This window comes from Desmodus rotundus, chromosome 5, assembly GCF_022682495.2.
Source record: "Desmodus rotundus isolate HL8 chromosome 5, HLdesRot8A.1, whole genome shotgun sequence".
In the NCBI taxonomy this organism is placed as follows: domain Eukaryota; kingdom Metazoa; phylum Chordata; class Mammalia; order Chiroptera; family Phyllostomidae; genus Desmodus; species Desmodus rotundus.
This window is the reverse complement of record NC_071391.1, coordinates 84477631-84501162: the sequence shown is the minus strand read 5'-3', so window position 1 is coordinate 84501162 and position 23532 is coordinate 84477631. Positions and strand designations below refer to the sequence as shown.

The 23532-nt window shown below is 41.2% G+C and overlaps 1 protein-coding gene across 7 annotated transcripts in view; it reads left to right on the top strand.

The window, feature by feature from the left end:
• Nucleotides 1-18770, top strand: part of USP28 (ubiquitin specific peptidase 28) — a 76020-nt gene extending 57250 nt beyond the window's left edge. For 4 of the 7 annotated variants that reach the window (XM_024570804.3, XM_053924326.1, XM_053924330.1 and 1 more), the window contains 10 exons: nt 6601-6795; nt 7633-7772; nt 7938-8123; nt 9148-9243; nt 10165-10343; nt 10457-10535; nt 11748-11827; nt 12339-12462; nt 13911-14106; nt 17247-18770. In XM_024570804.3, coding sequence (XP_024426572.2) covers nt 6601-6795; nt 7633-7772; nt 7938-8123; nt 9148-9243; nt 10165-10343; nt 10457-10535; nt 11748-11827; nt 12339-12462; nt 13911-14106; nt 17247-17422 — 1451 coding nt within the window. In that variant the 3' untranslated portion in view covers nt 17423-18770. The remainder of the gene's footprint in view (nt 1-6600; nt 6796-7632; nt 7773-7937; nt 8124-9147; nt 9244-10164; nt 10344-10456; nt 10536-11747; nt 11828-12338; nt 12463-13910; nt 14107-17246) is intronic. The other 3 variants (XM_053924329.1, XM_053924328.1, XM_053924327.1) reach the window with 2 other exon arrangements.
• The last annotated feature ends 4762 nt before the right edge of the window (nt 18771-23532 follow it).

The window sequence follows — 23532 nt, the reverse complement described above, 5'->3', positions numbered from 1 at the left end:
TCTTGTTTCTTCATTCTTTTCTGGTTGGATGTTTGTTTCTTCCGTCTGGTCCACACTGTTGATTTGAGTCCCAGGTTCCTTCACATCACTATTGGTTCCCTGTACATTTTCCTTTGTTTCTCTTAGCATAGGCTTCATTTTTTCATCTACTTTTCGAACAGATTCAACCAATTCTGTGAGCATCTTGATAACCAGTGCTTTGAACTGTGCATCCGATAGGTTGGCTAACTCTTCGTCGCTTAGTTGTATTTTTTCTGGAGCTTTGAAGTGTTCTGTCATTTGGGCAATTTTTTTTTTTTTTTTGTCTTGGCTCTTCTGTTACTTTAAGGGGTGGAGCCTTAGGTGTTCACCGGGGCAACGCTGGTCGCTGTGCTGTGATGCTGTACGTGGGGGAGGGGCCGAGAGGGAGCAATGGCGCCCGCCTCACTCTCCTCCGGGTTTCAGTCTTTCACTCTGATACCCACAATCAAACTGGGCCCCTCTGGTGCTGGTTCCCCAGTGGGTGGGCTTGTGCACACTCTAGGCCCCTGTGGGTCTCTCCAACGACCTCTCCCATGAGGCTGGGAGTCTCTCCTGCTGCTGCCCCAACCCCCACGGGCGCTTTCAATCAGAGGTTTGAGGCTTTATTTCCCGGAGCTGAAGCCCTGGGTTGCGCAGTCTGCTTTGCTCCCCGCTGTTTACCCGGTTTATCTGTGTGCGAATGTGGGGTCCTGGGGTGCTACCCACTGCTCTTCCTGCCCTGCTCTCCGCCACTCCGAGTCCGGCCCTCTCGGTTTATCTGCACAAATGTAGGGTTGCAGGGTCTGCTAGTGCTCGGACTGCCTGCCCCGTTCGTCCCACACTCGGCCCGTCTCAGTACCGCCACAGCCACGTGAGTCCTCTCCACCCCGGTGCCCGTCTCCGCCCCTCCTACAGGTCTGGATGAATGTTTATTTTGTATTTCCTTGGTGTTGGACCCCCTTGTCGTTCGATTTTCTGTCAGTTCTGGTTGTGCGAGGAGGCACAGTGTGTCTACCTACGCCGCCATCTTGGTTCTAGAAATTCTTATTATCTACCTTTTCCAGATGAGATTCTCTAGCTGTCCAGTAAGTAAATGGCAGGCAAATGATTCAGATCCAGTTCTGACTCCAAATTCTGTACTGTTTTCCATTTACATTATTGTCTGTTCCTTTCACATCTTCTCTGAGAGGTCTTATGACCAGCATTTCACATCTAAGATCATAGAAGCCTTTTCTTTCAGTATTCAAACTTCACTGTGTTTGATAGGTAAGAAAACATGTGAGGCCTTTTGCCCAGGAAGCATGTTGTCTTTCTGATTCGGTAATGAGAGTGTCAGAGGTGGAAGGGCCGGGAGGTGAAGGAATGGTCACCTAACAGTAATCGATCTTCATAATTGCATATTTGTGGTGTGAAAGCAGGAACAGTTGCTTGTGGTAGTTATTGTACAAATAATGGTACTGGCTGTTGATAGTGCATGGGAGTCTTGATATTACATGTAGGGCTCATTTTTATTTATTTTATAAAAATTTTATTTATTTTTAGAGAGGGGTGGGAGGGAGAAAGAAAGGGAGAGAAACATTGATGTGTGGGAGAAATATTGACTGGATGCCTCTCGCGTGCCCCAAAGGGGTACCTGGCCCGCAACCCAGGCTTGTGCCCTGACTGGGAATCGAACCAGTGACCTTTCTGTTCGTAGGCCAACACGCAATCCACTGAGCCACACCAGCCAGGGCTCTTTTTTATTTTTTAATCACCACATGGTTGTCTATATCTATGAGTTCATTTTTTGTTTGTTTTTGTTTTGTTTTATTGGGGGGTTTTGTTTATTTGTTTGGAGGGTTTGGGGAGATTTTTTGCTTAATTCCTTCACCTTTTCTACCCAGTTCTGCAACCTGGCTCCCCTCTGACAGCTGTCATTCTGTTCTCTATCTATGAGTCTGTTTCTATTTTGTTAGTTTATTTTGTTCATTAGATTCCACATAGAAGTGAAATTATATGGTACTTGTCTTTCTTTGACTTGCTTATTTCCCTTAGCATAGTGCTGTCCAGCTCCATCCATGTTGTTTCAAGGGTAGAATTTCCTCTTTTATGGCTGAGTAGTATTCTATTGTATAAATGCATACCGTTTTTTATCCATTCATCTACTGATGGGCACTTGGACGGCTTCCAAATTTTAGCTATTGTAGATAAGGCTGCAGTGAACATAAGGGTGTATACCTTCTTTTGAATTAGCGTTTCAGGTGTTTTCAGATATATTCCAAGAAGTGGAATCGCTGGATCATAAGGCAGTTCCATTTTTAATTTCCTGAGGTAACTCCATACTGTTTTCTGCAGTGGCTATACCAGTCTGCATTCCCACCAACAGTGCACAAGGGTTCCCTTTTCTCCACATCCTCACCAGCACTTGTTTGTTGATTTATTGATGATAGCCATTCTAATAGGTGTGAAGTTTTAATTTGCATTTTCTGATAATTAGTGACTTCCAGCATCTTTTCATATGTCTGTTGGCCAACTATCTGCATGTCTTCTTTGGAGAAGTGTCTATTAAGTTTCTTTAAGTGGATTATTTTGGTTTTTTGTTGTAGTTTTGTAAGTTCTTTATAAATTTTAGATATGTCATTGGCAAATATGTTCTCCCATTTAGTAGGTTTCTTTTTTTTAAGTATATTTTACTGATTATGCTATTACAGTTTTCCCAATTGTTTTCTCCCCTTTATCCTCCCTCCATCATGCTCACCCTCCAGTATTACCCTCTCCCACCTTAGTTCATATCTGTAGGTTGTACGTATAAGTTCTTTGGCTTCTCCATTTCCTATACTATTCTTAACCTCTCCCCATCTAGTTTATGACTACCAATTATGCTTCTTATTTCCTATACCTTTCCCCCCCTCAGTTCTTCGCCTCCCCTTTCCCACTGAAAACCCTCCATGTGATCTCCATTTCTCTGGTTCTGTTCCTGTTCTCATTGTTTGCTTAGCTTTTGTTTTTGTTTTCTGGGTTCTGTTGCTGATAGTTATGAGTTTGTTGTCGGCTTACTGCTCATAGTTTTTGATCTTCTATTTCTTAGATAAGTGCCTTTAACATTTCATTTAATAAGGGCTTGGTGATGATGAACTCCTTTAACTTGATCTTATCTGGAAAGCACTTTATCTGCTCTCCATTCTAAATGATAGTTTTGCTGGATAGAGTAATCTTGGATTACTCTTGGTTAGGTCCTTGCCTTTTATGACTTCAAATACTTCTTTCCAGCCCCATATTACCTGTAAGGTTTCTTTTGAGAAATCAGCTGATAGGCTTATGGGAACTTCTTTGTAGGTAACTGTCTCTTTTGCTCTTGCTGCTTTTAAGATTCTTTCCTTATCTTTAATCTTGGGTAACTAAATGATGATATGCCTTGGTGCGTGCTTCCTTGGATCCAATTTCTTTGGGACTCTCTGAGCTTCCTGGACTTCCTGGATTTCTTGGAAGTCTTACTTCCTTCACCAGAATGGTGAAGTTTTCCTTCATTATTTGTTCAAATAAGTTTTTAATTTCTTGCTCTTGTTCTTCTTCTGGCACCCCCATGATTTGGATGTTTGAGCACTTAAAGCTGTCCCAGAGGTTCCTAAGCCTCTCCTTATTTATTTGAATTCTTGTTTCTTCATTCTGTTCTGGTTTGATGTTTCATTTCTTCCTTTTGTTACAACTTGTTGATTTGAGTCCCGGTTTCCTTCCCTTCACTGTTGGTTCCCTGTATATTTTGCTTTATTTCACTTTGGGTAGCCTTCATTTCTTCCTTCACTTTGCAACTGACCTCAATCAGTTCTGTGAGCATCCTGATTACCAGTGGTTTGAACTCTGCATCAGACAGGTTATCTATCTCCTAGTCACTTAGCTCTTTTTCTGGAGTTTTGATCTGTTCTTTCATTTGGCCCATATTTCTCTGTCTCGGTGCACCTGTTATGTTGTTAGAGGCAGAGCCTTATATATTTTCCAGGGTGGGGCAACCCTCTTTGCTGCATTTTGGCACTGTCTGTTGGTTAGGGGTCAGAGAGGGAACAGTGCAACTGACTTGCTCCACGCTAGCTGTACTTTCCAACTAACTCTCCTGTGAGAATGGGAGTTTCTCCCATCATCACAACCCCTGCAGTATTTTACAGTTAGCTTCGAGTCTTTAGTTTCTGTTCACCTAGCCCTGCCTCGCCTACTGGGTCTGCTGCCTTGCCGGGTGTCCTCTCTGCTAGGTTGCCTTCTCACGTCTCTGCCCCTCTTACCAGTCTGGGTGAATATTTCTTAAACTCCTTGATTGTCGGAGTTCCGTGCAGTTTCATTTTCTGGCAGTTCTGGTTTATTGCTTTTAAATTGGTTGTTGTCCTTCTTTTGGTTGTGCAAGGAAGTGAAGCATTTCTACCTACGCTTCCATCTTGGCTGGGACTCTGGTGAATTTCTTTCCATTTTGTTGATGATTTCCTTTGCTATGCAAAACTTGTTAGTTTGATATAGTCCCATTTGTTTATTTTTTCTTTTGTTTCCCTTGCTGGAAGAGATATATCAGAAAAAATACTTTTACTAGCAATGTCTGAGATTTTGTTGCATATGTTTTCTTCTAGGACTTCTATGGTTTTGAGTCTAAACATTTAAATCTTTAATCCATGTGGAATTTATTGTTTATGATATAAGAAGGTGGTCTAGTTTCACTTTTTTTCACATATCTGTCCAATTTCCCCAACACCATTTATTGACTAGACTGTCTTTACCCCATTTTATGTTTTCACATCCTTTGCTAAATATTAAGTGATTGTAAAGGTATGTGTTTTTTTCTGGGCTTCCTATTGTGTTCATCGATCTATATGTCTGCTTGTATGCCAGTAGCATGCTGTTTTGATTACCATAGCCTTGTAGTATAGTTTGATATCAGGTAGTGTGATTCTTCCACCTTTGTTTTTCTTTCTCAAGATTGCATTGGCTATTTGGGGTCTTTTGTGGTTCCATGTAAGTTTTTGGAATGTTCTAGTTCTGTGAAATATGGCATTGGTATCTTGATAGAAATTGTGTCAAATCTGTGGATTGCTTTGGGTAGTATGGATGTTTTAATGATGTTAATTTTTCCTATTCATGTATACAGTATAAGCTTCAACTTATTTGTGCCTTTTTCAATTTCTTTATTCAGTATCATAATTTTCTGAGTACAGTTCTTTTACATCCTAGTTTAAATTTATTGCTAGGGTTTTTTTAAAGCAGTTGTGAATGGGATTGTTTTCTTATTTTCCCTTTCTGATAGTTCATTATTGGTTATTTTTGAATATTTACTTTTTATTTTGCTACTTTACTGAATTCATTTATCAGTCTGTTAATTTTTAGGTGGAAGCTTTAGGGTTCTCTGTACACAGTATGATGCCATCTGCAAATAATGACAGTTTTACTTCTTTTCCTATTTGGATGCCTTCTATTTTTTTTCTTATCTGATTGCTGTGGCTAGGATGTATAGTACTGTGTTGAATAAGAGAAGTGAAAGCAGACATCCCTGTCTTGTTCCTTGTAGTTTTGACCATTGAGTATAATGTTGGCTGTGAGAGTCACATATGGCCTTTATTCTGTTGAGATATATTCCCTCTGCCATTTTGCTGGATTTTATCAAGTGCTTTTTCTGCCTTTACTGATACGATCATGTAGTTTTTATCCTTTGTTTTATGTGGTATGTCATGTTAATTGATTTGTGGATATTGTACCAACTTTTCATCGTCAGAATAGACCTCACTTGAATATGGTATATGATCTTTTTAATGTGTTGCTGGATCTGGTCTCCTAATATTTTGTTGGGGATTTTACCAAGTTCAGCAGGGATATTGGCCTATAATTTTCTTTCTTTATAGTGTCTTTATCTAGTTTTTGAATTATGATAATGCTGGCTCATAAAATGAGCTTGGGAGTCTTCCCTGCTCTTGAATTTTTTTGGACTAGTTTGAGAAGGAGAGGTTTTAATTCTTTGAATCATTTTTGTATTGTAGAAACACAAAAATGCAAACTGCCATTTGCTTAATGAAAAGACTAGTTAAGGGCAACCAATTAGTGGACGTGTTGTTTTGCTGTAGGGTGTTTTTTTGTTTTGTTTTGTTTTGTGCTGGTCAAAACAAAAAAAAAGTCAGGAAGGAAAGTTAATATGTGCTTCATATCCTGCTGTTTTTCATCATAGCTTTTAATGAGCCAGGTATTATTGACCATTTAAATGTTGTATCATATTGCTTTCTGAGAGCACTTAATTGCGTAAACTTGACACAGTGTAAGTGTCAACTCTAACCATCTTGAGGTAGATATTCTTATCAATAATAGAAGCAGTGGTTATATCAACAAAACTATTTCACTTGAAATTTCCATTGGATGTAATAGTTTTCCTGAATTTCCAAGAAATGTTTGGTCTGTTACTGTTTTGCCAGTGATTGGCATCTCTTCTACATTTCTACATTCTTATATTCATTTAACAGATATTCAGTGTGTGCCTACTACATACGCTAGGCACTATTGTTGATGTGCTCTGTTGGTTTTATATTATCAATCCTTCTGACCGATTATGTATTTTTCATTAGGAAGGACCTTTTGATTTCTGTCTTTGTTCTTTCTCAGAGGCAGCCCCAAGTGAATCAGACCAGATGTTAGGAGAATTAGAAGCCTTATCTGTTGAACTTAAGCATTATATTCAGGAAGATAACTGGAGATTTGAACAGGAAGTAGAGGAGTGGGAAGAAGAGCAGTCTTGTAAAATTCCTCAAATGGAATCCTCTACCAACTCAACGTCACAGGATTTCTCTACATCCCAAGGTATTTGAGAAGGGCCAGTGATCCAGTGGTAGTCATGCTGCACTCCGCCAGCCGGCACAGCGCACCTCAGCTGGGGGTGCCGCCACAGTGTGCAGCTGCAGGGTCGTTCACATGCAGCTGCTGTTGCACAACCTGATGGAGTAGCTTGTGGTTTCAGAATGTGATTTCTGATGAGTAGAAGTACTGGCAGAAAGACTACCTACCTGTACTTTTACTCTGTTTAGTTTTTGCTTATTTCCCAGGTTGTAAGAGAAATTATGATAGGATTAATAGGTAGAATTTATGAAAATGATTCTCCAAAAGTGACCTTCCACCAGGTCAAATACATGGTAATGAAAGGAAACTAGACTTTGAGTGGGGAGCACACAGTAGAGTACACAGATGTCAAATTATAATCTTGTACACCTGAAAATTTTATAATGTTATTAACCAATGTTACCCTGATAAATTTAATTTAAAAAGAATTTATAACAGCATTAATTATAATGCTATATGTCAATGTGTCAAAACTCAAGAACTTTAAAATATGTGTGTGTGTATCAATTTTTTTTTTAACAGAAAAGGTTATCTTCCTAACAGATGGTTGTATGTAGGAAGCCTTCTTGGCATAAAGGAATATGAGAAAGTTGGGAGTACGTTAAATTTTATAGGGTCATCAGTGGGGTTTTGCTGAAGTAGCCATTTATTCCACTCACAGTTTTTAGGGGAAACTTCCTTAGATTTTTTTTTAAAGGTTTGTTAGAAGGGTTGTATATTAAACTTTGTGTCCATCCTGCTTGCCTTTTACAGAGTTAATTACCATCAGGTGCTAACTCCTGTGTACAATTCTTTTGTCAGAGCCTTCAGTAGCCTCTTCTCATGGGGTTCGCTGCTTGTCATCTGAGCATGCTGTGATCGTCAAGGAGCAGACTGCCCAGGCCATTGCAAACACCGCACGAGCCTACGAGAAGAGCGGTGTGGAAGCAGCCTTGAGTGAGGTGAGAGTGACTGGAGGAGCCCAGATCCCAGAGGGGCAGGCTTTCAGCAGTAATTTTCACAGTTTTCTCACATTTCTATTATTCTGTGTCTCTGCTGCATTAAACCAATCCCCTTTTATTTCTCCTGTTTTTTTCTTACTCTTTCTCTCCATTCTACTGCCACAGCTTAAGGAACCTGAACCCAAGAAGCCCATGCCCCCGGAAGCAAACCTTGCAGAGCAGTCAGAACAGCCCCAACAGGCTAATGATGCAGAGTCTGCAGCCCAGCCTAATTCTGAGGTCTCTGAAGTCGAGATTCCCAGTGTGGGAAGGATTCTGGTTAGATCTGATGCAGATGGATATGACGAGGAGGTACAGAGATGAGTGCAGGGGTTAGCTGTTTGTTGTCAGTCTTACATTCCCTTCCCATGTCACTGGATGTACTTCAAGGTGTTTGGCAATGGTTAATATTTTCTTATTGAAACAAATAATGGACAAGAGGGCCTATCTGGTTTGACCTTAGTTAACTATTTTTAAAGAGATAACCTTGTTCCCACTGTATACTGCTCCCAGTATACATCGACCCAGGCTCATATTTATGGGGGCCACTGCAGAGTTTAGATGGCTCAGAAAGATAGAAGTTAGTTCCTTTTCTGGTGTTAGGAACAAAAAATTGCCTTTTAAGTTAGGAGTCTTTGTCTTGGTAATATTAGTTAATGCTTTTCCAACAAGTGTAAAATTTTCAGATGTCTAGTGAGAAAATTAAATGTAAATTGGAGTTGTTTTTAATTCTAAAGCTTAAGAAGAAGCCATAGATCCCAGGCTGTTGTGTATCCTCTTTACACTTGTCACCACACACAACCAGTTACAGATCCGGTCCCTCAGATTTCTGACTTTTGCTGTGAGGTGTGTTTTAAATCATTGAAAGGTTTTCATTTTGTGAAGATGTATTTGTGTATTCCCTAGTTCCAGGCTCTTTTAAATGTGCTGTTTGTCCTAGTAAAAGTCTAAAATAATTGTGTGTTGAGGCTCTACTCCCAAATTATAGAACTAAATTGGAATTCTCACCTCAGACACTTCCCCACTGAGAGCTCTAATTTACTTGATTCTTTAGCAGTGCCATAAGAGATATTTTTAGACGTACATAGTTACCCATCTGCTAAATTATGGAGCCTATATAGAAATAGCTTGTCTGGGGCATTGTGTCAAGGGTAGGGTTGCAAGTGTGTGTAGGAGAGGGTGCATGTGGGAGTGCTGTGTGTAGGAGTGAGTGTGTGAAACCTGACTTGCAGTGTAGTCATGCTGCCCTTTAACAGTCTGCTCACTAATCTGTCCTACACTCTTCTTTTGAACCTCTGCTCTCCTTTTCTCTGTGTTTTGTGCCCTCTTGTGGTAGGTGATGCTGAGCCCTGCCATGCAGGGGGTCATCCTGGCCATAGCTAAAGCCCGTCAGACCTTTGACCGAGATGGGTCTGAAGCAGGGCTTATTAAGGTATTTCTGGGTTTTTTTTGTTTGTTTCTTAAAGATTTTATTTATTTATTTTTAGAGAAGGGAGAAGGGAGGGAGAGAAGCATCAACAAATGGTTGCGTCTCTCACACCCCCTACTGGGGATCTGGCCTGCAACCCAGGCATGTGCCCTGACTGGGAATTGAACTGGTGACCCTTTGGTTCTCAGGCTGGCACTCAATCCACTGAGCTACACCAGCCAGGCCTGTTTTTTAATTTCTCATTCTTATACCACAGGCGTCATAATAGTGGGGCAATAATTCTCTTAGTTGCTAAACAATAGGATTAAAAATGTCTTTCACTGAAGTAAAGTGTAAAACTCCCTTTCCTGTCCAACCGATGAATAAGCTGCCCCATCACATGACCGTACCTCCCCTACTGGCGCTGATGTGGCCTGAGGAGTGGTGCCATCCTGTGTCGCTCCAGGACTGGAGGGTCTGTTCTTCTTCTTTGGAAATGTCTGCTAATAAAGTCATTATTGACGTGTTGCCTTTATAATTTGGGGCCGTAATATAAGAAAGTAGGCCTTGCTTTTGAAGATACTTGAATAAAATTCAAGGTATGTGAATAAATTGCATTTATGTGGATTTTAAAAATTTGGGTCCTTGGGACTCAAGGATTGCCTGAAATAATGAAAATACAGTGTTTGGTTTTTTTCTGAGAACTTTATAGAAAAACGTTTCTTAAGAATATAGTATGTCTTTGGTGCCGGAATGCTAGAGGAATTTCATCCCTCATAATGTGCAAACACCTTACAGATGCCATAGTTGCCTCTGTAATCTCTCAGCAGTAATTTCTTAGAAGTCTTTTTAGAGTTATGAAAACCTCTCTAGCCCTCAGGCACCAATTTCTGTGCACAAAAGCCCAGACTGCACCCTTTTCTAACCACCCGTTGTCTCTGATAGGCATTCCATGAGGAGTACTCCAGGCTCTACCAGCTTGCCAGAGAGAGCCCCACCTCGCACAGTGACCCTCGACTGCAGCATGTGCTGGTCTACTTTTTCCAGAATGAAGCTCCCAAAAGGGTAGTAGAGCGGACCCTTTTGGAACAGTTTGCGGATAAAAACCTCAGCTATGATGAAAGGTGAGAAAGGAAACCCTGGAGGAATCCCCACTCCTGGGTCTGGCTTGACTCACTCCCTGGTGGGGAAGCTGTGTGCTGTGTCCTTTCATTGCTTTCTGGACTTCGTCCCACAGATCAATCAGCATTATGAAGGTGGCCCAAGCTAAACTGAAGGAGATCGGTCCCGATGACATGAATATGGAGGAGTACAAGGTGAAGTCTTTCCTTTAAATCTACAAAGCCACAAACATTAATTTCTGAGGCAAAACTAACAATTCTGTGACTCGTTCCCCCCCCAAAAAAAACTGGGTAAGAATGGATAAATGATCTTTTCTTGCCTTCAGAACAGCAGGTTTCTTCATTCCATTCTTCCGTTAGAGTGATTCAAAACTTCATTTTCTTAAATATGTACTTTAGCCTGATTCTAGGCAACAAAACTCCTAAATTCATGGTTTGGGTTTGTGTCAAGTAATATAGTTTTCTAATATGTCTATTGGAGATTAAATTTCTCTGCATTAAAAATGCATATATGACTACAAAATTTTTTTAAAAGCATGTATTGTATATAAAACAGTGTTACATACCACCTAAGAGGAGCCCACCAAACTGACTAAGTTTGAGTGTGCTCCTGTGTGATTGGGACGGCCTTGTCCTTCTATCCTCCTCACATCTGGATGGTTTCATCAGAACTTGAGAGGTCATCCATTTGCACCGGAGCTGAGTGACTTTGACATGGGTGTTGGCAATTCCGATGATAAATTCTAAAGTTCATATGAAATATATATGAGGGGGAAAGCCCCCCCAAACTGGAATTATCTTCTGGAGGGCGGGCCCCTTGTAGTACAGCTTTCCTCTGACTAGGTAAGTGTTCTAGGTACCCATCTGTGTTAGTGTACCAGCTGGCATTGTTGTGAGAGGCTGTATCAGGCTTCAGTGAAGTTTTTGTAGACTCTTTGCCCTTTTCATGATGGGTGATTTATGAGCGCACGTGGAAGAGGTAAAACAAGAAACAGCAAAAGCACTAAAAGGCATCAAAGTCAACAAATTCAAAAACTGTTTTGAGCAGTGGAAAAAACATCTCAAATGGTGTACTGCATCAAATGGAGAGTAATTTGAAGGTGACTGAAGTTGAAATGTGTAAGAATAAATACACAATTTTTTATCAATAAATTCTGGGGTTTTTGGGTCTCCCCTCGTATTTCTGTTGATCAGTGGAAGGAACCGGACATTAAAAGTTGAGGTCAACAGTAGACTTACTTTAAATGTTGAATATGCTTTTATCTGAAAGTTTTTGTGTTTATTGCTTTTGTGCCTGGCCATATGTACTCAGTAAATATTTGTATAGTGTTTAAAACGTACTGTGGTGGAAAGTAGAGAAACAGTTTATTGTGGTCATAATCACTAATAGTAGTTATTCCTTTTCAGAAGTGGCATGAAGATTATAGTTTGTTTCGAAAGGTGTCTGTGTATCTCCTAACAGGCCTGGAACTCTATCAGAAAGGAAAGTATGTTGGCCTTTTATGTCAGTAAGGTTATGGGTCGGGACCCTGTTGTTTACTGATACCCACCCAGGTATACTAAGAACCGTAGTGTGCCTGTACTTTTCCCAGTGTTGCACTTAGTTTTGCTCTGAATGTCACACTTGATTTTTCATCCTTTACAGAAGGATAGATTTATTAGTAGAGATAATGGCCAGATTTTCTTTGTGATAAATGACAATGAACTCAGAAAATGAATTTTAGAGTTAGTGAGCATCTAGTCCATTTCTTTGTTTTAGAGTTACGAAAAACTTAAGCCCAGGGAGACTTCATGATTTGTCTTGGGTTTTGGGCCAATTTGTAGAAGAGCGGAGACTGGTTGCAGTTTTTTAAGCCCCCAGGCTTTTCCCAGCACCCAGTGCTGCCTCTACCTTTAAGACTTCCAGAACTGCAGCCACATGTCTGGGGGAACAGTGGAGACTGGGCTTGGATTCTGGAGAAGGAGCACTCAGCTGTCATTTGTCTGCCATTTTCTAAGGTACCAAGAGGCCCTTTCCTACCTGGTGTATGCCTACCAGAGCAATACCACTCTGCTGACGAAGGGGCCCCGCCGGGGGGTGAAGGAATCTGTGATTGCTTTGTACCGGAGAAAATGCCTTCTGGTTTGTACTGTTTGTAAAGCCTTGCTGTCTTTATTGTTTTGTATGTACTTCTGCTCCTTGAAGCCGTGAAGAAATATAACGTAACTTGAAAAAACAACATAATTTCCAACAGGTTTTAGATTTTTCCACACTCTCAAGAGGATTTTAACATTGAAACAGATGATTTTAAATTACTTAAGTGAATATCCTTCTTCTTCAGTCCCTGATAGAAGTTAGGATGTGAATGTTGTCCCTTTTTCTGTGCCCTTTATGTATGCCTGTATTTTGTCACATTGCTTTCCTACTAGATTGTGAGTTCCTTGAGCACAAGTTTTCTTAGCTGTTTCCTCTGTTTCTGGTAGATAGTAAGCACGTGATAAATGTGTGTAGAAGGAATGCAGTATTCTTTTCTGTGTTCTTGCTAGTGGATGAGAGTTTTAGAGACTTCTAAAGAGATTCCAGTTTTTTTTTAAAGTATCAACCACAAGAATTGGTCTGGCCATTCTGTTATTATTGTTGTCATGCACCACTGAAGGTCTCGTGGCCTGTTGTGCATTTGACAGCCACATGGGAAGGCAGACCCACATCCCCTCTGCCAACTCACAGGTGTAAAGAGGTGCTTGTCCTGAAAACTGTGAAGAGGGGGCTTGTCCTTGGAGTGTGCTTGTGTTCATCTTCCCTGACACCAGCAGCACTGCCCTCATGGGGGCAGTCAGGCCAGCGTTTCCACCCTGCCTTACTGTGAATACCAAATGGAGGAGATGAAGTCATGACGTATAGTGACCTCAAGAGGTTCATTTTCTCATTTATACTCTGATTTCTGTATTAGTTACAGGTGTGGCAGGGCATTTTGAAGCTGAATAAAAGGGGCTTGTAGATTTGATGGATCTGAATTTTATTAGTCATGCTTTCATTTTTTAAATCCTGAAATGCAGATTACTTGTGGAGTGTCCTGCTCAGTTTCCACAGGTAGGCAGCAGTAGTGATTTAGGTTATTTCCATTGCTGGCTCTCTGTCCTGAATGTGCGTCAGAATCCCCTGGGGAACGTCCACACGATGGTGACGCACAGACCCTCCCCAGGCAGGTAAACTGGTGCCCGGGCAGCTGCGTGTCTTCTGCAGGTGATTCTGATGCTCAGTGGAGATGGAGAACCATTGAGTAGGCCTTTCAGTGGAAGCAGGTGTTAGGCACGATCTTCTAAGTTTAGGCCAGTGGGTCAGAGGCTTCGCTGCATGAGAATCACCTTGGGAGCTTTGAAAAAAATCCCAGTGCCCAGGTCCCCTGCATACCAGTTAAATCAATCAGCTTACGGAGTGGGACCCAGGGACAAAGTGATTTTTAGAGACATTCCCTAGGCAACTCTAATGTGCAGTAAAGTTTGGCAACACTTGTTAGGATCTTCTAAAATAGACACTTATCTTTCTCAGACTTTTTTTTTTAAATTTTTTGCTTTTCCTTTTATTTGTAGGAGCTGAATGCCAAAGCGGCTTCTCTCTTTGAAACAAATGATGACCACTCTGTAACAGAGGGTATTAATGTTATGAATGAGTTGATCATTCCCTGTATTCACCTTATCATCAATAATGACATCTCCAAGGATGACCTGGATGCCATTGAGATCATGCGAAAGCATTGGTGCTCTTACCTTGGGCAGGATATTGCAGGTATATTGTTTAAGGCTCCTGAGAATTATAGCACTTTATAGTACTGGTTGCCAAGATCTTTAAAGGGATTATTGGAAACCCCTGGGATATAAGTGAGTTAAAAGTGTATCTGCTGAGCGAACCAAGATGGCAGCGTAGGTGGACACTCTGCGCCTCCTCGCACAACCAGAACTGACAGAGAATCGAACAGCAGGGGGGACTGACACCAAGGAAATAGAAAATAAACACATCCAGACTGGTAGGAGGGGCGAAGACTGGCACCGGCGTGGAGAGGACTCGTGTGGCTGTGGCGGGACTGAGACTGGCGGAGTGTGGGACAAATGGCGCAGGCAGTCCGAGCACTAGCAGAGCCTGCGGCCCCACATTTGCACAGATAAACCCAGAGGGCCGGACTCAGAGTGGCAGAGAGTGGGGCAGGCAGAGCGGCAGGTAGCACCCTGTGGCACCACATTTGCCCACAGATAAACCTGACGAATGGCGGGCAGCAAAGCAGACCGTGCAACCCAGGGCTCCAGCTCCGGGAAATAAAGCCTCAAACCTCTGATTGAAAGCGCCCCTGGGGGTTGGGGCGGCAGCAGGAGAGACTCCCAGCCTCACAGGAGAGGTTGTTGGAGAGACCCACAGGGGCCTAGAGTGTGCACAGGCCCACTTACTCGGGAACCAGCACCAGAGGGGCCCAGTTTGATTGTGGGTATTGGAGTGAAAGATTGAAATCCGGAGGAGAGTGAGGCGGCCGCCATTGCTCCCACTCGGCCCCTCCCCCACGTACAGCGGCACAGCGCAGCCACCAGCATTACCCCGCCCTGCTGAACACCTAAGACTCCGCCCCTTAAAGTAACAGAAGCGCCAAGACAAACAAAAAAAATGGCCCAAATGACAGAACACTTCAAAGCTCCAGAAAAAATACAACTAAGCGAGGAAGAGATAGCCAACCTATCGGATGCACAGTTCAAAGCACTGGTTATCAAGATGCTCACAGACTTGGTTGAATCTGTTCGAAAAACATGAAAAAATGAAGCCTATGCTAAGAGAAACAAAGGAAAATGTACAGGGAACCAATAGTGATGAGAAGGAAACTGGGATTCAAATCAATGGTATGGACCAGAGGGAAGAAACAAACATCCAACCAGAAAAGAATGAAGAAACAAGAACTTGGAAAAATGAGGAGAGGCTTAGGAACCTCCAGGACACCTTGAAACGTTCCAACATCCGAATTATAGGGGTGCCAGAAGGAGAAGAGGAAGAACAAAAAATTGAAAACTTATTTGAACAAATAATGGAGAACTTCCCCGATCTGGGAGAGGAAATAGACTTCCGGGAAGTCCAGGAAGCTCAGAGAGTCCCAAAGAAGCTGGACCCAAGGAGGAACACACCAAGGCACATCATAATTACATTACCCAAGATTAAACGCAAGGACCTACATCCAAGATTACTGTATCCAGCAAAGCTATCATTTAGAATGGAAGGGAAGATAAAGTGCTTCTCAGATAAGGTCAAGTTAAAGAAGCTCATCATCACCAAGCCCTTATTATATGAAATGTTAAAGGGACTTACCTAAGAAAAAGAAGATCAAAAATAGGAACAGTAAAAATGACAGCAAACTCACAGTTATTAACGACCACACCTAAAACAAAAACGAGAGCAAACTAGGCAAACAACTAGAACATGAGGGTTGTCAAGGGAGTGGGAGGGGGAGAGGGGGGTAAAGGTACAGAGAATAAGTAGCATAGATGATAGGTGGAAAATAGACAGGGGGAGGGTAAAAATAGTGTAGGAAATGTAGAAGCCAAAGAACTTATAAGTATGACCCATGGACATGAACTATGGGGGGGGAATGTGGGAGGGAGGGGGGTGGGCAGGATGGAGTGGAATGGGGGGGAAATGGGACAACTGTAAATAGCATAATTAATAAATATATTTAAATAAAAAATAATAATTTAAAAAAAAGTGTATCTGCTCTATTAAAACAAGGGATGGGAGCCTGGGCCTCTGTTCCTCTTCGCCCCCACCATAACCCCTTACCTCTTTTGTGGCTGCTGAAGCATCTTCATGGAAGACCAGGAAACCCAGTTTGAAAGCACCACTGCTCTCTAGGAATTTCATTTACCAAAATCTGAAATCTAATTTTACAGTTTAAAAATCAAAATCTAGCCCCAGCCACTGTGGCATTGTCCTGTAAACTGAAAGGTCGTGAGTTTGATGCCCAGTCAGGGTACATGCCTGGGTTGTAGGTTCATCCCTGGTTGGAGTGCGTACAGGAGGCAGCCGATTGATCTTTCTCTCCATTCCTCTGTCTCTTGTTCCCTTCTCTCTCTCGTTCCCATCCTTTTTCTCTAAAAATCAATAAGCTTGTTCTCAGGTGAGGATAAAAAAAGATAATCAAAATCTGTTTATGCAGCTTGACTATGGTGCCATCACTAAATTTTCTTCTGAAGTAGCAAGACATAGTCATATCAAGTATGATGCCTTTGAGGTGAATAAATTAGTAAATGCAATATTCTTGCTTGTCCAACATATTTTAAGGAGGGAGCCTAAAATGAGTTACTTTTAAGTGAGTTTGGTAGACTTAGAAAGTTGGTGTATATTCTAATACGACCTTTTCATTAGAGTTTCATTGATGTAAAGATATTCCATTGACTTGTTCAAGTGCTCAAGGTTATAGTTATTTAAAAATTCTATTATAATTAGTAGGTATGAATCTTTAATGTCTTCAGTTTTTGTTTAGACTATGTGTGATGTATAGCTTTACTTAATGCTCTGTGTACACACTGTATATTTTAATCATTTGAAAGAACATAGCACCATTATATTTATGACACAGAATGTTACATCTACTTTTTCAAAGTTTAAAAGGATGATTGATTGGAAGACCTGTCCATAATGAAGTCAATATATAGTGTTAGTCTGCTATATGTCAGATGGTTTAAAGCAGTGACCTAAAATAAAGCTTTGGCATATTTGGCAAGTAGGTCTTTGCTCCCGGTTTGGTCTGAAGGAATCATCACTTGTTAGCTGGCCAGAATAATGCTTTGAGGTTGGGTAACAAGCTATATGGAAGGCTTTCCCATACAGTTGCAGACTTAGTTTTTACTCAGAGATCTATTGAGCTATATATGTAACTATCCATTTTCTCTCCACAGAAAATCTGCAGCTGTGCTTAGGGGAGTTTCTACCCAGGCTTCTAGATCCTTCTGCAGAAATCATTGTCTTGAAGGAGCCTCCAACTATTCGACCCAATTCTCCCTATGACCTTTGCAGCCGATTTGCCGCTGTCATGGAGTCAATTCAAGGGATTTCAACCGTGACAGTGAAATAAGCCGTCACATGTTCAAGGCCCATCCTGGTCCTTTGATTGCCTCCCTGTTGGACAGAAGTCTGTTATCATGGTGTTTACCTTGGGAAAGGAATTAGGTGAAAAAGTAAGATTCAGATCTAGACCCCAGCCATGCTGTGTGTGTAACAAAGGACTGAAAATAAAATTGCACTTTTTAGGAACAGAATCACAAATAATTTTACTGAAAAAGGCAGGAGCCAGTGTATGAAAGTGCTGAGTTATGCAGAAGACCTAAAATTTCCTCTCATACCTACGAGTACGCATGGGCTTTTCTAAGCCTTTTACCACTTTTTAAATTATCCTTCAGACACAAATATTTTTGACAGCAGAGTAGAAGGGTGATTCATCAGAACCTGAACCAGATGAACAGCTACTAGTTAATACAGATGACATTTGAAAATTCTTAACTGCAAGAGATAAGAAATGTAAACCTTGCCTGGCCCTTGACAGGAGATGACAGACCAGGGTGCTGATACACCACTGCCCTTTACATTGGGTAGACTAGAAAGTCATGTGGCAGTAAGATGCTGAAAAGTCAAGTGAAAGCTGCCTGTCCTTTCTTTCTTCTCTCTCATTTTATATTTTAATAAAAACCAGAAAACCTCATGCTCAGTCCTAAGTGAAAGAAAGAAAAGCATTAAGGACTTTAGATGGAATAACATTGCAAAACTTAACTAAAGGTAGTGTGTTTTTTTGTTTTTTGGTTTTTGTTTTTGGTGGAGGAGCCTTTATTTTATTTTTTTAATTTAAGTTTAGTTGCTGTATAATATTATATTAGTTTCAGGTGTACAATATAGTGATTTGGCGTTTATGTACCTTACAGATGATCACCATACTAAAAGTCTAGTGCCCATCTGTCACCATACAAACTTAACCCAATATTATTGAATATATTTCCCTTTTCCTTCTTCACCCATCCCTCCCACTACCACCCAACCAAACAAAACAGAAACAGAGTCATAGAGACAGAGATCAAAGTTATGTTAATGATACAGCATTTTGTAATTAACCATTTAGGTAAAATTTTTTTAGGGTCTGAAAATTGTCAGAAACATGTCTAAGGCTGCTGCTAGCCTGGAAGAACATTTTGTTGCCCTTTCCTTTGTTGTTTGAAAGAGTAAGGGATATGGGTTTGTAAAAAGAGGGGAAAAAAATCTCTATATACGTGTATGTAGAGAGAGGAATATCCCATTACCATTTTTAAAAGGCTCCAGCTCGGGTGTTTAAACGAAATTTTACAATGAATGAGGGAAGTGTGGGAGGGAAGAACACTTGATACAACTATGCAGATTTTATAAATGTGCAATAAAAGTATTTGTTTTACCTTTGATGTGCATTATGGCCTTTATTTAAATACACCTGTTCTATTTTGGAAATGAATGAACTCGGTAAGCATTTGCCATGTTTCAGTTTTTCTTGTTTAAAAGAAACAAGGGTTAGATTAAAGGGTGAGAAGCTTAATGGGGAGGGATGGAATGAGAGCAGCACCAGGCAGTCCTTGAGTGGTACCTAGAGGGGACCGATTCCTTTTTATCTCATTTGCTAGTTGTATTGCATGTAACCACTTTGTAATTTGTCAAATTTAGGAGGCAAAAAAGAAATTTTAACTGTTTTTTATGTTTTGGTTAAATTAATGCTTTGGTCATCTTTTCCACATATTCAGAGGTATCTTTTGTGTTTTAAAGTTCACTGCAGAGATTGCTTTCAGGGAAATTGATCAAGTTTCTTACCCATTTTACCTCTTACTGTTTAAAATTATAGACCATTTGTCTCTTTTAAATCCCTGTCATTATTGAGTACTGTGCACAGTTACATTATTTTACTTATTGCAACACCGCTGGGATGATGATGACTGTGGTTTGTCCAAGGTCATAGATGTCCTACGTAGTGGAGCCAGGACACTAACCCTTGATGGTTTCACTTGTGCTTTTAACAGCTGCTCACCTGTACTTGGTAGTCTTGTAGAGTCTTTTGCTTTGTGCCTTTCCACATTAGTTATTTCCTGGTCACCTCCTGGGAATGTACACTTGGCGAAGAAGGGAACAGATGGGCATCTAGTGTTCAGCGCTGAGTAGTTTATAAGGTTGAGATTCAGTGAAACCACCAGGGGGAGTGCTGAGAAGTAATTTCTTTTTCCTCACATCAGCTGGCTGCCTTAGGTACAGTCTGGTTTCCTAGAGTTAGTAAAACTGCCTCAGGCTAAGAATGGTTTTTACCTGTTTAAAGGGTATAAAAAGAATGCAGACTGGAAGAGGAGGAGGAGGGGGAAGAAACCCATGTGAGGATTACCTAAAGTAATTAAAAAGAGTCTGGGCAGGCTTGTTTGACCTTAGAATAAATTCTCTTGAGACTGGGTTTAGACTTTCTGTGCTTCACTGGAATTGCAGTCCTCTTTTGTTTGGGTTTATTAGCTCTTAAAGAACTACGAGGCATATAAGCTCATTTTTACTCTACCCACTTCAAGAAAGAGGTGTGAAGTTATGAATGAAATTACCGGGTCATGGGAATAGATAAATGTATCTTTATTGGCTACTGCCAAACAGTTTTCCAAAGCACTTACACCAATGTAAACTCGCACCACTGGTTTATAAGAGTCCCAGTTGCCCATATTGTCAAGATTTTTGTCAATATTTTTATTTTTAAAAATATTTTATTGATTATGCTATTATAGTTGTCACAATTTTCCCCCTTTTGTCCCCTCCACCCACTACCCCCACTCCCTCTGGTAGCCCCCCACCCCCACCCTTAGTTCATGTCCATGGGATGTGCATGTAAGTTCTTTGGCTTCTCCATTTCCTGTATTATTATTAACCTCCCCCTGTCTATTTTGTACCTACCAATTATAATTCTTTTATTAAAAAATATATTTATTGATTATGCTATTACAGTTGTCCCATTTGCCCCCCTTCACTCCACTCCATCCTGCACACCCCCTCCCTTCCACATTCCCCCCTATAGTTCATGTCCACGGGTCATACTTAGAAGTTCTTTGGCTTCTACATTTCCTACACTATTTTTACCCTCCCCCTGTCTATTTTCCACCTATCATCTATGCTACTTATTCTCTGTACCTTTCCCGCCCTCTACCCCTCCCACCCCCCTATTGACAACCCTCCATGTGATCTCCATCTCTATGGTTCTGTTCCTGTTCTAGTTGTTTGCCTAGTTTGCTCTTGTTTTTGTTTTAGGTGTGGTCGTTAATAACTGTGAATTTGCTGTCATTTTTACTGTTCCTATTTTTGATCTTTTTCTTAGGTAAGTCCCTTTAACATTTCATAGAATAAGGGCTTGGTGATGATGAACTCCTTTAACTTGACCTTATCTGAGAAGCACTTTATCTGCCCTTCCATTCTAAATGATAGCTTTGCTGGATACAGTAATCTTGGATGTAGGCCCTTGCCTTTCATGACTTGGAATACTTCTTGCCAGCCCCTTCTTGCCTGCAAGGTCTCTTTTGAGAAATCAGCTGACAGTCTTATGGGGAACCCCTTTGTAGGTAACTGTCTCCTTTTCTCTTGCTGCTTCTAAGATTCTCTCCTTCTGTGTAATCTTGGCTAATGTAATGATGATGTGCCTCAGTGTGTTCCTCCTTGGGTCCAGCTTCTTTGGGACTCTCTGAGCTTCCTGAACTTCCTGGAAGTCTATTTCCTTTGCCAGATTGGGGAAGTTCTGTGACATTATTTGTTCAAATAAGTTTTCAATTTCTTGCTCTTCTCTTCTCTGGCACCCCTATAATTTGGATGTTGGAATGTTTCAAGGTGTCCTGAAGGTTCCTAAGCCTCTCCTCATTTTTCCGAATTCTTGTTTCTTCATTCTTTTCTGGTTGGATGTTTCTTTCTTCCTTGTGGTCTACACTGTTGATTTGAGTTCCAGTTTCCTTCGCATCACTATTGGTTCCCTGTACATTTTCCTTTGTTTCTCTTAGCATAGCCTTCATTTTTTCATCTAATTGGTTGAATCAAATTCAACCAATTCTGTGACCGTCTTAATAACCAGTGTTTTGAACTGTGCACCTGATAGGTTAGCTATCTCTTCATCGCTTAGTTGTATTATTTCTGGAGCTTTGATCTGTTCTTTCATTCGGGTCTTTTTTTTTTTTTTTTTTTTTTTGGTCTTGGCTCGGCTGTTACATAAAGGGGGTGGAGCTTTAGGTGTTTACTGGGGGGGGTAACGCTGGTTGCTGCACTGATGCTGTAGGTGGGGGAAGGGCCGAGAGGGAGCAATGGTGCCTGCTCCACTGTCTGCCCGGATTGTAGTAACTCCCTTCGCTACCCACAATCAAATTGGGACCCACTGGTGCTGATTCCCAAGTGGGTGGGCTTGTGTACGCTCTCTCCAACGACCTCTCCTGTGAGGCTGGGAGTTTCTCCTGCTGCTGCCTCAACCCCCATGGGTGTTTTCAATCAGAGTTTTGAGGCTTTATTTCCCCAAGCTGGAGCCCTGGGTTGTGTGGTCTGTTTCGCTCCCCCAACGTTCCTCCCGGTTTATCTATGCGCAAATGTGGGGCCGCAGGGTCTGCTAGCTGTCACACTGCCTGCCCTTTCATTCCACAATCTGCCACCTCTCTGGGTCTGCCAGCCGCCGGGTTGCCACAAGTCCTCTCTGCCCCAGATGCCCGTCTCCGCCCCTCCTACCGGTCTGGAGGAATGTTTCTTCTTTATCTCCTTGGTTGTCGGACTTCCATGAGGTTCGAATTTCTGTCAGTTCTGGCTGTTTTTTTAAAAATTGTTGTTGTCCTTCTTTTGGTTGTGCGAGGAGGCGCAGTGTGTCTACCTACGCCTCCATCTTGGCCGGAAGCCCAATTATACCTCTTAATTCCTGTACCTTTTTCCCCATTCTCTCCCTTCTCCCCCAACTGATAACTCTCCAAATAATCTCCGTATTCTATTATTCTGTTCCTGTTCTGCTTGTTTGCTTAGTTATTTAGATTGAATTATTGATAGTTGTGAATTTATTGCCATTTTAGTGTCCATCGTTTTGATTTTTTTTTCTTATATAATTCCCTTTAGCATTTCATATAATAATGGCTTGGTGATGAGGAACTCCTTTCGTTTACCTTATCTGGGAAGCAATTTATCTGCCCTTCAATTCTAAATGATTGCTTTGCTGGATAGAGTAGTGTAGATTGTAGGTCCTTGCTTTTCATCACGTTGAATACTTCTTGCCAATCCCTTCTAGCCTGCAAAGTTTCTTTTGAGGAGTCAGCTGACATTTTTATGGGAACTCCTTGTAGGTAACTCTGCTTTTCTCTTGCTACTTTTAAGATTCTATCTATCTTTAACCTTTGGCATTTTAATTATGATGTGTCTTGGAGTGGGCCTCTTTGCATCCATCTTATTTGGGACTCTCTGTGCTTCCTGGACTTGCTTATCTATTTCCTTCACCAAATTAGGGAAGTTTTCTTTCATTATTTTTTCAATTAAGTTTTCGATTTCTTGCTCTACCTATTCTCCTTCTGGTACCCCGATGATTCAGATATTGGTACATTTAGAAATGTCCCAGAGGCTCCTTGGCCTATCCTTTTTTTTTTTTTTTTTTTGGACTCTTTTTTTCTTCTGACTATTCTGATTGAATGCTTTTTCTTCCTTGTGTTCCAAATCGTTGATTTGATTCTTGGCTTCATCCCTTCCACTGTTGGTTCCATGTAGATTTTTCATTTAGTGTAAATTCATTTCTGCCTGGGTCCTTTTTATGCTGTTAAGTACTCAATGAGTTCCTGGAGTATCTTGGTAACCAGTGTTTTGTACTCTGTATCTGATATAGGTGGTTTATCTCCATTTCGTTTAGTTCTTTTTCTGGGAGTTTTGTTCTGTTCTTTCATTTAGGCCATGTTTCTTTGTCTCCTCATTTTGGCAGCCTCCCTGTGTTTGTTTCTGTGTTTAGGTAGAGCTGCTTTTACTCCCTGTATTAGTAACGTGGCCTATTGTAGAAAAGTGCACCTGTAAGTTGTATGGGGTCGAGTCTTAGGTAATTTCCAGGGTGGGGCACCTTGTGTCACTACTCTATGGCTTTGTATGGGGGAGGACTCAGAAAGAGGACAGTGCCGCTGTCTGGCCTCTGGAGGTTTGCCTGGGAGGAAGCTATCTCTCCAC